Raw genomic sequence first — 16149 nt, forward strand, 5'->3', positions numbered from 1 at the left:
ATATGTTATAATGATGCTAATCATAAACTAATGTTCTGTATAACCCTGACGTCTGTGTGGAACACACAACAGAACACAGAACATTATTTAGCGTCAGCCCTCCGTATGTTCATGAAGAAGCTCCTCCTCTGCTACGTGTGTGAATGTGAGCAGGTTGTGTGAGGGTGAGCAGGTATTCATGAAACTCAACCCGTCCAACATATTGTTTCACTTCAGCTATAAACACGAGTAAGTTTAGCTGAAGGCTGAACCGCACTACCTCATATCTAATCAATTATCTTTTTACCTGGAACTAATCACAAGCATATAACTTAATATCATCGAGAACCCATCACATAAAACTTTCTAAGTCCATTTCTGTGTCTGTCCTCAATGAAGCACCAACACGATTCCCTCAGTAAGAGCTCTGCTCACGTTTATTCGCTGAGGCTCTAAAACCGCACCCACACTGAAGCTCACCTTTCATTTTCTGTGAGCAGATAACATCAGACATGTTCACAAAATAGTTACCAATGAAGAAGATGAAGGTCCTCAGGTTGAGCTCCTTGCTTCTGTTTCACTGTCAGAGCTCAGAAACTTTCCGCAAACCTGTTTACGTCACCTCTGAGTGCAACTTAAAGCTTCAAATCATCCGCAGCATCAGAAATCAGCACCACACTAACACAGCTTCCTGTGTGACTTCAGTGTGGGTAAAACAACAGGCTCACTCATCACTACTTTAATAACCTCTGAGAAAAACAAACTGCATTATCTGAACATGTGTTATTTTTAATATTTATGTCTTTAGCACATTAACACTTTTTTTACACTGAAACACAAAAAGATTTTCTGCTGCCATCCGTGAACCTCTGTGAGGCCCCAGCAGGAGACAACAGACCTTTAAATGCTTTGAGTCCATCACAACTTTTAACCTTTAGAAATGTTTTACAAGAAACTGAAGTTCATACTGTATGTTTATTGTATTTATGATCACCCGTGTCAGTATGTAGTATAAAGAGATTATAAAGGATTTAGGAATACTTTCTCTTTCAGGGTTTAAAAACGAACCCTTTTATGTAAACGTGCATTTGTTTCCTGAAAGGAGGCTGACTTGTTCTGCAGAATCTTAACCAGCTTCATGATGTTGTCATTTTAAATGGTTTTCAGACACATTTCAACATTTGCTGGAGGAGGCTGTGTGAATCAGACATTTGGTTCCCCAGTTTAACATTTACAGGCAGCATTTAATAAAGCTGTGACACAGTTGCTCATTTCTACAGTGCATCTGGAGACACAGATTCCACCTATATCTGACTACCAGGAAGCAAATGCAACTTTCTAGATTCTCTTTCACCCCATAAATGATCGTTTGAGTCTCGTTCTGTTAAACTTCTGCTCAAAGTTCTTCTTCCCCACTTTAAAAGGAGTGCTGTTAAAAGGAGATTGTCTGATCACTGTGTGCTGTAGAGTCTTTACCTTATCATGAAAAACACCTTGAGAAGAGCATTGTTGTCGAGTGTTGTCATATAAATCAAATTGAATTGTAATTTGATCTTTTTTTCCATAAAGTAATCATATTTGTGGCTGAAGCAGGTTGTTAACTGCAGGTTAAGTTTGTGGGAATAAAAAAGAAATAACAGTTCGCTCACTGCAGAACTCCAGTTTCCTTATTTACTGCATCTTCTCAGGCATTTCGAGCACACCTACTCTTCATCAGTAATAAGGTTTGTCAAAATCCAGGGGCTGCAGCCATCATGAAGCACGGGGCAGTACCATCTTAAATCAACTATGATAGGTCACATGACCAATAGGAATAATATCCAGTCAGAACAATGTCTTATGCCAGACAAACAGGTGATAAACCATCTATAAGTGATACATATTGCCTTTACTTGAGTGAGAAAAGGGCAAACAGGAAGAAAGAACAAGTTAAAAAAAAGAAATAGAAAGAAGATTAAAAAAAGAAAAGAAAGAAAATGAAAATCCTCATTCAGATTGACTAGTTTTTCTCAGTGCTCCCAATCTTATCCATAACTCAGTCTCTGAGCTCCTCAATCTCACGTTTCTACTGGAAAAGCCAAAAAAGCAGCTGACCTGAGGACGGGCTCCTCATCCTCACTTCTGCTTTTCAGATCGTCATCTGTTCTGACCGCACTCACTCATAGTCATTTCAACACCATCAACACTGAACCTTCAAAAACACACTGCAGCGTTTTTAAACCACATCAGGATATCATATACTCACTCTGTGATCCCTCTTTAACATTAAAAAGCTGGGTAACAGTCAGACAGCATCAGGTGACCCTGCGCATCTGTATTTGTTCTATACAGAGTATAAAAACACAGGTGGACAGTGAGACTAACAGACTGACACTGGGTCATCCACAGCAAATAAAAGCAAATATTTACAGAAATATCAATTTAAAAAAGGAAAAAACAAATGCTTTGGTTCAGGTCATCAGCTTAATTCAGTTTTCCATAAAGATTGCAAAGAACATCACTGAACACACTAACAAGACTACACATGGTGAGACTTTTTGATGTCTTTAACTGTCAAAATAAGGAGAGTAAAGAGTGGTGAGGACATGTATTGTAGTTGCTGTAAAAATAAAGGATGTTAGCAACGAGAACCTGTAATTTTGTGTTTTTGGAAGAAATCCATTTTCTTTTAGGTCTCCTAAATGTCTCCCACCAAGTTTCAGAATTAAGGTTCTTATTAAATAATTAATTGAAAATAAAAATAAAAAAGAGCAAAAAGAAAAAAAAAGTTAATTAGTCGATCACAAATGAAAAAAATATTTTACAGAAGTCGTCCATCTGTTTTAGAAAATTTTATTCTTCCAAAACCAGGAACACAAAACTACAGAAAAGTCACAAAACGACATTGTCGTGCAGATAAAACATAACATGTTTCAATGAGTTGTGTTAGAGTTTAGCAGTAATTTAAAGAAATGTCCAGTATTCTTACGCCAGTATCATCCTCTTTGGGAGCGAACAGCTTTGAGCAGAGAGTTTGGGACCTCCCAGTCACCTCTCAACAAGGGTGCAGAACCCTCTTATTTTAGGTTTTCTGTAGCACTGGGATTAAAGGTATTACAGAAATACAAATACAAAGTAAATGTTGCGATTTCCTCCAAAACTATTTGTTTTGAAGCTTGTGTCCATGTCTCTGCCCTAAATCTGCATTTTTTTCTACTCATGATCATTGACTGAATATTTTCTCTTTGCACTGTTACAACCAGCTCACAGGCCTTAACAATGGTGTGTGGTTAGCACCATTGCCTCACAGCAAGAAGGTCCTGGGTTTAAAGCCACTGCCCAGCTGAGGTCAGCAAACTTTGTCCATCTACTCACGTGCATGACAATAACCTGTCATGACAATAAGTCAAAAAATGAAAATAAATAGATAAAATAAATAACAAATATAACTTGATAAGGACATACCTAATAGAGACTATAATCCAGCATATTGGAAACAGTTCAGTGCAGGTCAGAACAGTGTAGCGCAATTATAACAGTGGATATGAAAAAAGATTAAAGTCCCTTAAAAAAGGAGAAATAATGAATAGATGAAACGTGCTGCCAATCAGCTGATCAGTTTGGTCTGAAAGGCAAGCTTATACAGTCATGTCATTATTGCAGTCCCATGGTAGGCACTCTGCTGCCCTCTACTGTCCACAGTGGTACACATTTACTTGAAACACCAAATTTGGAGGACTTGGTGAAACTCATAACACAAAACTGTGAAATCTGTTTGTTCGAATGAATTAAATTAAAAGGATCTTATTTTCACGCTAAACACAACAAATAGCAGGCTAATAGCTTTGGAGGGTGTGAAGACGAGGCCACTGCAGTGCAGCAGCCCCCATGAAGCAGCAGGCCAGAGTAATGTTCCAGGAAAGAGAGTGTGCTCATAAACTCAGATAACATCTCACTCTCCCAGGCTGTGGTGCCAGTGTGCCTTAAGACATGTACGATGATTGCAGCAGTAAAAAGCATGACTATCACCCGTTAGCTCTGAACCTGATAGTCATGGCCCACTTACAGAACAACATCAACACAGGAGAAAGCCACAAACCCGCTCTGCTATTCATGGAAGCAGCAGAGGTGGAACCACAGAACCACAAAATCACTGGTAATGACTGCTAACACCATTTGATTTTACAGCCACTAAAATCAACATCCTCGCCACTTCTGATTCTCCTTATTGCTCCTTTTTTCAGCGTTTGCTTTCATTTTGCTGTATTTGGTCCAGTGTCAGTCTGTTACTTTCACTGTCTGTCTCTGTCTTAATTGACAGAATCTCTTTTTCTGAACATAACAAACCAAGTTCTTTGGTTCAGGTGGGTTTAAAAAACATCACAATGTGTTCAGTGTTGATGATGGGCACTGAAGTGGCTCAGTGTGATGATGGGTTCCCAAAACAGATGTGAAGATCTGAAAAGCAGAAATGAGGTGCAGAAGTTGTTGCTCGGCTCAGTTTCATATTCATGGTGTGGTGAAGTTATTCAGTCCACAGAAACAGTGTTACTCACACTTTGGATCTTACTTCTGTTGTTTCTGTAACCTGCTATGTTTACACCTGCATTTGTGTAGCGTTTGCATGGACACGGTTTGTCAGCTGCCATTTTCTTCTTCTTCTTTTCTTTTTTCATTCTTCTCTTCTTTCTCAGAGAGGCCCACAGCCATTCATGCTCACATTCACACCTACAGTCAATTTAGAAGCAGCAGTTATCCTTATATACATGTCTTTGGACTGGGGGAGGAAGACTGAGTACCTGGAGGGAACCCACACACACACAGGACCAGGAAGAAGAAGATGGGAAACTCCACAGCGGAAGAACTCAGCTGACCATCAGCTTCAAACAAGAAACTGCTGTGTCACTCTCACGGTTTTTTCAGTCCTTATCAATTATTTGGGAGAATGAGGAGAACACAATAAACAGTAGATATAAAAAACTTTGACTATAAAAACATTCACAGAAACCCAAGTATAAACTAGAAGGTCAGTGTTTGCACAGCACAACCTGCAGCTGAATCCAGTGCCACCAATATAACTTTAATTCTACTGTGAACACCCGGCATATATTTTGAAGGTTGCTGCTCAGTAAATGTTAAAATCAATCCTCTACTGGTTGAATGAGTCATGCTTTCAACAAATGCAGACATTTCAGTATTCAGTATAAAACTGGAGAGAAAAAGTGTTTATGACGTGTAGTGGGAATAAAGAATGACTCCTAATAACACGTCTGTGTCATTGTGACCCTGTTTTCTGTAATCACGGAACTGAAAGAGGCAACTTTTAACCCGCCGTTAAACACTCGACTGAAACTATGAAGGAGAAAATAAGTGACTTTTAATGAACTGACTCCATATCAGTATACGTTTATTCATATTTAAATGTTAAATGTAGAATAGAATAGAATAGAATAGAATAGAATAGACCTTTATTGTCATTGTACATGTACAACGAAATTATGGGTGATCCATAAAATAACAAAGAGGAGAAATACATACGATAAAGATGTATTTCTGTATGTAAGTAAATGTATGGTTAGTGTAGACCCGGAAACTGTGTAAGGAAAGGAATAGCATTCAACACAATCAGAACAGAGTGCTGCACATGCAATAACTAACTGTAACAACTGTGGAGGAAGCCACATGGCAAAAAGAGATAAATGCCCAGCATATGGCAGTAATGTCATAAATGCAAAAAATGGAATCACTTCCAGAAATGCTGCAAGTCAGTGTAAATCCCTCTTTTTAAAGGGGATTTAAAAAGAGATCTGTAAACAGTGTTGAGATGCAAGCGCCCAGCAGTGATGAGGAAATGTTCTTTGTGAATGGGGTCAATGTAGACTCTGTGAATCCCTGTTTTCTGTATAGGAATGACATATTCACCACTGTGCATATTAATAGAAAACTAATAGAGCGGCGCTAAATGTAATGACATTCCAGCCGTTCTTTTTGTACAACTGAAACAAGATGGAAAACTGCCATCACAGAAAACCAAACTGGAGGAATATGGAGGTGAGGAAATCAAACAGCTGGCACAGCTAAACGCTCGTGTCACTCTGGAGGCAAGGAATACCCTCTGCAATTCTTTGTAGTGGATCAAGATGTACAACCTCTACTCTAAAATTCAGATGACATTAGACTGCATTGATCAAAGAGATTTAAATAAAGCTCTGAAACGCCTGCATCACCCTATGCGTACCATAGAGGCAGTGGGCGCACAAATGCCTAACTTCACAGTCTTTTAGAATAGAATAGAATAGAATAATCCTTTAATTGTCCCACAAGGGGAAATTTGGATGTATCAGCAGCAAAAACACACATATACGAACAGAGCAGGACACAGAACAGAAGCACAATTTTTACATATTTACATCATGGACAATAGTTACCAGAGCAGAGTACTGTACAGTTGTTTAAATTAGCGTACACATAGTGTGCAAACTGTCCTGTTCTGTTCTGTCCTGGATGTGAAATGCTCCTCTTGGCAGATAACACTTGACTTCAAGTCATCCATGCTTACAAATTTCAACTCTCCATTTGGCAGATTCTGCTTTCTCAGAATGCCATATGGAATCAACTCAGCCAGTGAGGTGTTCCAGAGTGCAGTAGAGCAGATCTTTGCTGGATACCCCTGTGCTGTCATCGTTGACGACATAATCACTGGTGGAAGAGATATGAAAGAGCATTAACAGAATCTCAGAATGGTACTCAACCGTGAAAGGGAAGTCAAACTGGGACTTAACCCCCTAAAGTGCAAATCCTACTCAAAGAAGTCTGTTATGTTGGACATGTTTTCACAGGCAAAGGCTTTAAGCCTGATCCAGCGAAGACCAAAGCAATTAATGAGATGCCCACACGTCACAGCTCCAAATCTAAACTGATCATCAGCCATTAGTCACAATCCTAAACAAGCCCATACAGTCAGCTCCAGCCAGACTGCAGCGCATGATGCTGAGACTGCAAAAGTACAACTTCCAGATGGTGTACACAAAAGGCTTGCAGATGGCTGAACAGTCCTGTCAGCTTGCTGGCAGTTCTTACATTAGATGATCTGGGAGAGTTTGCAAGCCAAAACTCCATGTATGAACACTAAGGCGTAGAAGATGGACTGTTTAAAAAATGCTATTGCTATTCATGGAAACTACATGTAACTTAATGATGACAAAGTGAAATGCTGATTATGTTCTTACCAGTGAAAGAGTTCCAGGTTTGAAGTGAATGATTATTTTCAAGCTATAATGCTATAAACTAGAATCTATTGTTAATGCATTATGCTGAAGATGTCGTTAGTCATTTATACAATCCTAAGCCAAAGAAAGAACATCTCACTAGTGTTATTGTAAAACGGGGGTTTCCCATACCTGTTCGAAGCAAATAGTGCACTGCGCATGCACCAGTAAAAATGTCTCCCCAGCCCTGAGTCATGCTGTTTGCATGTAATGTCTCCTCTGTTACAGTAAATGCTTACAAAGAATCACGAATCCAGCGTCTTTACTAAACATCAAACAGTTAGAATAACAATATTAAGAATCAGTCAAATATAATGATGCGGTGAATTTAATGGCTTTATAAAAGCCCAGAACATTGTTTAGTGAAATTACTTAATACGTAATTTTAAAAATGTATTGTGAAAGCATCAGACTTCCGGTTCAATCCGAAAGTAAAGGTGGATTCATTGTGGGAAGGGCGATAAACTAGTGCAAGGTGAAGGAGGTCTGTTCATCTGTTTTCTTCCTCTCGGTCACTTTAATCTGGTTCTTCGGTCTGTCAGATTAAACTGGAGTCGTCCAGGAGGATGAGGATAACCGTGCTGCTTGTCTCCCTCCTGCTCGGTAACATCACCTTTATTCCTCTTTCTGTTTCTGTCAGTTTGATCAGTCAACAGTTGAAATACTCACTTGGCGCACACACGCACCGGGTGTGGCGATTCTTCACGTCCAGTTGACGTTATTTCACCACAGTAACAACTTAAGATTACTCAGATATAACTTGTTAAAATGCCAGTATGAAGTTAAGAACATGAAGTCGTCTGTGTGAGCATCTGTATCAGTTCTTAATCGCTGCTTTCGGCTCCCTCCCGTGTGCGTGTTTTCTTACGTTTTTCATTCTTTCCTCAATACCTCTCTGTCTCTGTCATCCTTCTCCCTCACTTACAGTTGGGTAAATATTTAAATTCCACCGCTTTTCACAGAGATATCAACACAGATATAACTAATAGCTCAGGTGGAAGCAGGACTCGCGCAGGGCTGCTCTGCGTTCAAATATGGGTTGTTTACTTGCGCAGAGTGCAGAAGAACAAAACATGATCTGCGTCGGACACATCCGCATTACACAGTAACTGTGTCATTTGGGTAAATACGCACATACACATGCCAATGTACTGGTATTGTGCAGTGTCATATTGGGTATTTATTAAAGTCGGTAGCCTATTATGTACTGAAAGAGTACACATTAATGTAAGACACGTCCGAGTCCTATTAATTGTTGCATTTTGACAGACATTTCAGTTTTGTATAGTGCAGGTCTGAGAGAAGAAGAAATATACACTACCTGAAAGTAAGATGTGGTGTTGTAGAGCTGACTGCATTTGTGTTTATTATGGACTTTTTGGTTATTTTTTGTTAGCATGACTAAAATCCTGCCAATCCACTGCTTGATTGCGTGCATGCATTTTGTACTGGGTTTCCCCTGCCGCTGTGAAACTGGCTACCCCAGGTCATCAATAAGCATCAATGCTGTTGAAACCTGTCCTACTGAATTGTACTTTGCTTCTCTTACTTGACAGATGTTGATGATGTATGTGCAGTGACACATTTATTAGGCTACTTGAAAATATATTTCATTAAATTACAATGCATGTGGAACATTATGATATTAGGCAGAAGACTTGGTCCTGAACAGACTGTGTTCTCTATATGTTAGTATAAAGCATAGCATTAGTTTATTAATGTTTATTAAATTAATTGTATTTATATTTATAATCAATAACTAACATTTCTGTTCATCTAAAGGTCACAAAAGAAAATGCATGAACATCAGAGAATCGCTGTATATTGACTAACAGTACTTACTGTCATGTCACCCTGAGGCTCTGAGGCAGGAAATTTCCTTATTTTACTCGATTTACACACCCTGTGCTCCCCCTGCATGTTTTTACATGTGCTGACAGAGTTTTCACACAGTGTGTATACCTCTGAGGATTTAAACTATAGTTATATTGAATAAGTGACATTGTCATGGTCCTCCATCTTTGAGTTATGGACCTAAGAGTTCTGTTTGCTGTTGACTAATTCCTGCTTGATTCATAGTTTGTATATTGTTATGTTTTTTCAGTTTTGTTTTTAGTAGATATTTTCTAGCTTATTTCTATAGGTTCTGTCTTAGTTTTGTAATCTAGTTTTGCAATTCTGGTTCAGTTCAGCTGTATCTACTTTTCCACTTGTTTTTTAAACATTAAAATAATTCATTTAAATTATGTCCTATTTATACACTACTAGTTTAGAACAACAGTCACCTCAAGGAGCTTAATATTGTAAAGAACCTACAGTATTAGAATCAAAACCTCAACAGTCAGATGATCCCCTATGACCAGCACTTAATGACTGTGTGAAGGAAGAAAAACAACAACAAAAAAGGGAGAGAAAAGACAAAGGGTAATGATATCCTGTAGTGGTGTATAAATGCACGGGGAATGAAAAAAATGGGAAAGGAGAAAAAATGCATTATGGGAAGCCTCCAGCAGCCTGAGCTCATAACTAAGGAATGATTCATTGTCACCTGATCCACCCCTAACTATGACAAAACTCAGATCTTCTTTCAGAAACTGATCTCCAGTCTGTTTTTTAGCCTCAGGAACTCAGTACAGAAGTTCACCCACTACTGTTTTCTTTTTGTAGTTTCTTAAATTTCAGAATAGAAACAGGACAGCTGGACTTTCTTTTCATGTGTTTGCACAATTGAGCTACAGATAATTCTACACCGGCTCACATTGTTTGTTTAGTATGGAACTCAGACTGATTTAACCTCTTTCTGCGTCCTCAGTTTCCCAGTATGCCTCAGGAGTTGAGGTGTATGAGGGGGAGGAGTCTGTCCTTCTGCTCTGCCAGCTTCCCGTTCCAGCTGAAGAGGGTGTAGTTGTGTGGGGACGCGATGACCTGAATCCTTCAATCATCCATGTTCGTACAGAGGAAGGTGATTATTTTATAGAGCAAAATAAACAATACATCAACCGAACATCTATTCAGAAGGACGCCCTGAAGACCGGCGACCTCAGCCTCACTCTGAGAAAACCTACATTTTCTGACAGCGGACTCTACACCTGCAGCGTACGCAAGCATGGACAAAAACAGAACCAGACTGAAGTGCAACTAAAGGTCAAAGGTCAGTGCTGTAGATTCTCCTTAGAGAGTGACCAGAGAGAAAAGTGACCATCCAACATTACAAAGATGAAAGGCTTTCAGGAACGGTCAACATAACCAGAGAAGATCAAAGGCTACGTTCACACTGCAGGTCTTAATGCTCAATTCCGATTTTTTGATCAAATCTAATTTTTTTTGTCTGCTTGTTCACACTACAAATAAAATGTGACAGCAAACGCGCTCTAGTGTGAACCATTCACGGCCCTCAATGCGCAAAAGAAGACGTCACACACAACCCGCTCTGTTTAGATCCAGACCAAACAGTATTGTTTGACTGATGGCCTTAATATAAAGACTTGTTTCGGACTTTACGTTTCCCAATTTTGCTTTAAGTTATAAAGTTATTTTGTTATTTACATATGGCCTAATAATTATCCTTATTGCTGTTTTAGAGAGGAGCGGTGCTTCAAAGGATAGTTGCAGATTTCTGTCAGAATCTGCAGATTATACAGTACAAATAAAATGTTCACATTTCTCCAACGTTGTCTTCCCAACAGTTTCACTAACAGCTACACTGGATGGCCAGGAAGCGTTCACGATGTCTTGCCAGGCGCTGATAATTGGCGTCTGTCTTGTGTCAGTGATGTAAAAGGCAGATTTAATGCGACATGACCATTCAAACAGCAGTCGCTTTCTAAAACATCAGATATGTATCGGATTCAGTACCACATACGAAAGTGACCCAGATCGGATTTGAAAATATCAGATTTGTGCTGTTCAAACTGTCATACCATGATCGGATATGGGTCGCATAGGGTCAGAAAAGTCGGATTTGATGCGCTTTTGCCTGCAGTGTGAACCTAGCCAAAGTCAGACTTCTGTTTAAAAACGATAAACCAACATATAACTGTGATTTCATCAGCAGAAATCATTATTAAAACAATCAAAATAAGATTTAAAAATCTTAAATCCATTTGAAGCAGATGTCATACTAGAACTCATTTCAATTAGCATTGTTATTAACAATTAATTTATATTAATTATAAATGAATTCTTCAAAACATTCAGCATCATGTTCAGGTTGTGTTTGTGTTCATTACAGAGCGTCCGCCTCCTCCTCCAATCTGGCCCAAAGTTCTCCCAGCCGTCCTGGTTCCGGTGCTTGTCCTGGCTATTGGCATTAGTGTTTTCATGTGTCTTGTATATCAAAGGATGAAGAAAACAGCAGGTGGGTGTAGTAGTGTGTGAGTGGGTGGGTGGCCCTTTATAGATCACCATAGTAACAAATACTGAATACCTGGCCTGCTCCTAAAGGAGCGGTGCTTGCAGTTTCAGTTTCACATTTGATGTCACTGAGCTAAGTTTCTACAGAAGCCCCAACTACTACATGTTCTGACTGGATATAAAAAATAAGATAATTTTTTTTCTATTTTCCCCAGAAATACTTTTGGAAAAGTATTATTGATAACTTGACAGAGTAAACCTATAACACACCTGTCTCTGTTGGACAGGTGTGTTATAAAGATGTGTGGTATGAATCTGTATCTGTCCTCCTGGCAGCAGAGCTGAATCAGCCTGAGCAGCAATCCTTCTGCCTGTCCAGCAGCGGTGTGTGGTGACACTTATAGGAAGACTACCAGAAATGATGCTTTCTGCACTTCTTCTTGGCTTCAGAATTGTAAAATATTATTACCTTTATAGTTGTCATGTAATTATTTTTTTAATTTTGATTTATTTAAAACCATTTCTTTCAGAAAAGTAACAATAAAACACCATGAAAACACCCCAATACACATAAAATTGTATAAAAAGGACATCAATTATCAAAAGTAAATGTACTATGGCTTAAACTCTGTACATTCATGGAAATAAGTGATTCCTAATAGATGTTTTTTTGAAAGATGGAGCCTGCATCTGTTCAACTTACCAGTTTTATTAAACAGTGTTGCTGAGATGGTAACAGAGAAGTGAAAGAGCCAAACGCAGGTTGCCTCAAACACTTCTCCTCCATCAGGCTCCCAGTAAAGACCCAAAACATGTGTGTCCAATCAACCAGAAAAAAGCTAATGACCTCTCAATGTCATTAAATCACATTTCTCTCAATGAAGACCCCCAATGCAGGATTTAAACCTCATGTTAAAAGAACAAAAAGAAATGTATTGTAACCTTTATTAAAGTCAAATTCAAAGAGCATTGAAATCCAAAAAGCCAAAAGAAGTCCAAAAGAACATGAGGGTAAAAAAAAAAAACAATGAACAAAACAAGGATAAGAAACCTGAGGAGGACAATACAGAAACTCTGACAAAAGACAAAGGTATGCTGGAGCTATGTATACATACAGATACAATGAGGACTAATTAGGGTAAAGTGGAAACACCTGAGTGGAGTTTGTATATTCTTGTTGTGCTATCTGAGTTCTCTGTGTGGATATTCCTGGCATCTCAAACCTGCCAAATGAAAAATTAAAGGCAACCACTTGTGAGTCAGAGAATATCCAGAAGTAGCTTCGTCTCATTTCTAATGTTTTTAAATCAGTGTTGATGTCTTGTGCAGTTTCCTCTTTCTATACCTCTGTGAAACCTCTCAATTATCTTTTGTCTGAATAGTGGAACACAAAATAACTTGACTTAATGACAATTATTCCTCAATCAGTCTCCAAAAGTTGATTCTGTTCATCTGGACGTAGCGTTTTGTGGGAGAAACGTTTCGTCACTCGTCCAAGTGACTTCTTCAGTCTCAGCCGACTGCAGGTTTCCCCAAATCTTATAAACAGTACATTTGCATAATGACTGAAACCAGCCCACTGAAGGAACAATGGGCTGTGAGGTCAGTTCCTTAATCATAATCATGCAAATTCTCATGACTTGCAGCCATTCCCCAACTCTCTGTGAATAGTACTCATGGCCATTGATCAGTGGTCTTTGATCAGTGGGTTTTGGTCAGTGGTTGTTGATCAATGGTCGTTATGCAACTGTACTGTTTATAAGATTGGGGAAACCTGCAGTCAGCCTAGACTGAAGAAGTCACTTGGACGAGTGACGAAACGTTTCTCCCACAAAACGCTACGTCCAGATGAACCGAATCAACTTTTGGAGATTTACTTTCCTAGATGATTGAGAATGCATCAAGACATTCCTCAATCAGATTTTTAAAAACATTTTGAACACTGATTTTCGTCTCAACTATACTTCAAATGTTTGTTTTTAATGTGATTTACAGTTTCTGTTTGGCACAGCTCATGTTCTGCTCTGTTCCCTCAGTCTGCCAGCTCAAAGTTGTTGATGTCACAGAGGGGGCAGAGTCTGTCCTGCTACCCTTCATATCCAAAAAACTGAAGAATACGGAGACCACCAAAGTGGAGTGGAAACATATCCAAGAAGACGAAATGAAGGTCGTGCATGAGAAGAATGGGAAAAATCCAGACGTGTCTCACACAGGCCGCACAGAGATGAAGAAAGATCCATGGAAGACAGGAAACGCCAGCCTAACTTTGTCAAGACCTCGCTCTGAAGATGGAGGTGTTTACATATGCACCATGTATGACACGCATGGAAAGGCCCTGAAACAGAAAGTAGTGGCACTCTGGGTCAAAGGTCAGTATTAGAGGATGTGAGCTTGTAAGAACCTGATGATGTCTTAGTGTGTTAACTTGCTTTGTTTCAAAGAAACATATACAGTCACATTGAAGCATATTACTGAGTTGTCTATGAAGGTCTGTTTTCACATAAAAAAAACTTTGAAGAACTGATGAGTTATACAGGAAATGAACAGCAGTGTGAGAGACATCAAGAATCTTAGAACCTGTGTAGTAAACTACAAAAGTGGCAAGTGACAGCAGTTGTGAGCTGTGTTGATGCAACAGGCAGTTACATTTGTAGGGAAGAGCACATCAGGTTACAAAATGGGTTACCTCATAGCATTTCAGAATGGTTTGCAGTTGCAATTGTGCAGATTTCCCACTGAAGCATTAATCTCCAGTAATAGTGAAGAAATGGGAAGAGTTTATTACAGATGAAATCATAGAGAATAAAACTACAGTCCTAAGTTATAACTATATTTTTTAGTACAAAGTAATTGTTTTCAGCAGAGATGTTTTCAGGAAACAGGAAAAATAGCTCTGAATGTGAGTGTCTATTATCCTCTGTCCTTCATACTAACTGTACACAGTCATTTTGATCTTGGTCTTGGTCAGGACTCCGATCTGACCTGATGCTGTGTTTCTCCTTTACAGAGGGCTGGCTGAAAACCATCAGAAGCTTCTTCCCGTGTGCCAGACAGAACAATTATGTCATCTGAATCAAAAGGCAAAGGTGAATCTGTTCACTGTTCAGTCGATGTGATTTATCTCCTGACAAAGCTTTTCCAAATGAAACTCACAGTAATTAGTGTCATTACCAAATGAAAAGTCACATTGACAAATATGTAAAACTACTGTGTTTGTGAGCTCTCAAATGTCTGTTTCAGTCAGTTTGAACACTTGACACATGCACTCAGCACAACCTGAACTAATATTCAGATTGTCTGTGCACACTTTAAACTAAAGTTATGCATAGAGAGGTGAGAGCAGTAAAGTGTTTTTTAGTACATTTTTAAATACATTTAAGATTTATTTCATTTATTTGGGAATAAAATAGAAAAATTCCAAAAATGTTAGCTATCTAACATTTACAAAGGTAAACAGTTACTTTGATGACAGATGTCTGTACTAACTGATACTGTAGTATTTAACTATTTTAACTTTGATTTGGATTTACTGAAGGTTACCTGTGGGGTTCAACAGGGTTCAGTGCTGGACCCCAAACAGTTTATACTGCACATGCATGAATCGTATCTAAATTACTAAAACTTTATTTGCTGTAATGTATCATCAGTTATAGTCATTTATTTTTCTCTGGGAAAAGTTTAGAACAGTGCCTGAATGCAGTGGAAAAAAACATGTTGTGACAGATACATCATCACTAAATTACAGCAAAATAAAATGTATAATAATTAGTAACTAGTCAATAGTAGCTGTTATAAATTATTATGAGTGTGTACCACTATGTAAGTTTTAAAAACATGGTGCTAAAAAATATGAAAGTGAATCAAAACTTTCATTGTTCATAAAAAAGTATATTTTTGTGTGTGTTTATTTCTGTATGTTTGTTGTTATTTATTCTTTCAAAATTATTTTACTTTTTTTATTATGTTTTCCTTTGGTCTTAGTTTCGTTTATTTAGGATATACTGCATGTGAAAAGTGTAGTTGGAACATGCTGTAGCTTCAGCTTTCAGCTTTAAGACTATAATCTCCAGTTCAGTTAATTTTTTGTCATTTATTTATTGGTATAGCATCTCTTGGTTGTTTTTGTTAGTTAGGGTACTCTTTGTATAACAGATGTTTGAAGCTGTTCTGGAGTTTCAGAGCTGTTGTAGATCATACATAAATTATGCTTGTGTGTGTTCAGACTGTTTGTCAATGGGGAGACTCTCAGGGAAACATACAAATTGGACTCTGCTTTCTATAGAGAGTCCAATTTGTATGTCCAATTTGTACAACTCCTGAAACTCAGGACTGTGCACTGTTGCACTGTGCTGTTGTGGATCTAGAGAAAACATGTGCTAACTGAGGAACTAATGAATGAGGAAGTAAGGAGTGTCAGAAAAGTATGTGCCTGTCTGAGCCTGCAAAACATTGAATTTGAAACCAGGGTTGTACCTTTATCTGTTGTCAGGTACAATGCAGTGCTCTCTGCCGATGCTAGCACACATTAGGTCTTGGTGTGGATTTTATTGTCATTCCTTGAAAAGAGAAC

At 38.5% G+C, this 16149-nt stretch overlaps 1 protein-coding gene across 1 annotated transcript; it reads left to right on the top strand.

The window, feature by feature from the left end:
* The first annotated feature begins 7695 nt into the window (after positions 1 to 7695).
* Positions 7696 to 14992, top strand: LOC134617344 (myelin-oligodendrocyte glycoprotein-like). The gene is made up of 5 exons (XM_063462555.1): positions 7696 to 7829; positions 10039 to 10377; positions 11458 to 11583; positions 13616 to 13948; positions 14587 to 14992. Exons 1-5 carry the CDS (start codon positions 7793 to 7795, stop codon positions 14649 to 14651), a joined length of 900 nt encoding a protein of 299 aa, XP_063318625.1. The 5' UTR covers positions 7696 to 7792; the 3' UTR covers positions 14652 to 14992.
* The last annotated feature ends 1157 nt before the right edge of the window (positions 14993 to 16149 follow it).

This window comes from Pelmatolapia mariae, linkage group LG18, assembly GCF_036321145.2.
Source record: "Pelmatolapia mariae isolate MD_Pm_ZW linkage group LG18, Pm_UMD_F_2, whole genome shotgun sequence".
NCBI classification, from domain to species: Eukaryota; Metazoa; Chordata; class Actinopteri; order Cichliformes; family Cichlidae; genus Pelmatolapia; species Pelmatolapia mariae.

What these genes read in the sequence shown, in the direction of transcription:
- LOC134617344 (XM_063462555.1), top strand. Translation starts at nt 7,793, where the DNA reads ATGAGGATAACCGTGCTGCTTGTCTCCCTCCTGCTCG. An exon ending in GCTTGTCTCCCTCCTGCTCG is followed by an intron (nt 7,830 to 10,038) that starts GTAACATCACCT and finishes CTGCGTCCTCAG; the next exon opens with TTTCCCAGTATGCCTCAGGA. An exon ending in AGTGGCACTCTGGGTCAAAG is followed by an intron (nt 13,949 to 14,586) that starts GTCAGTATTAGA and finishes TCTCCTTTACAG; the next exon opens with AGGGCTGGCTGAAAACCATC.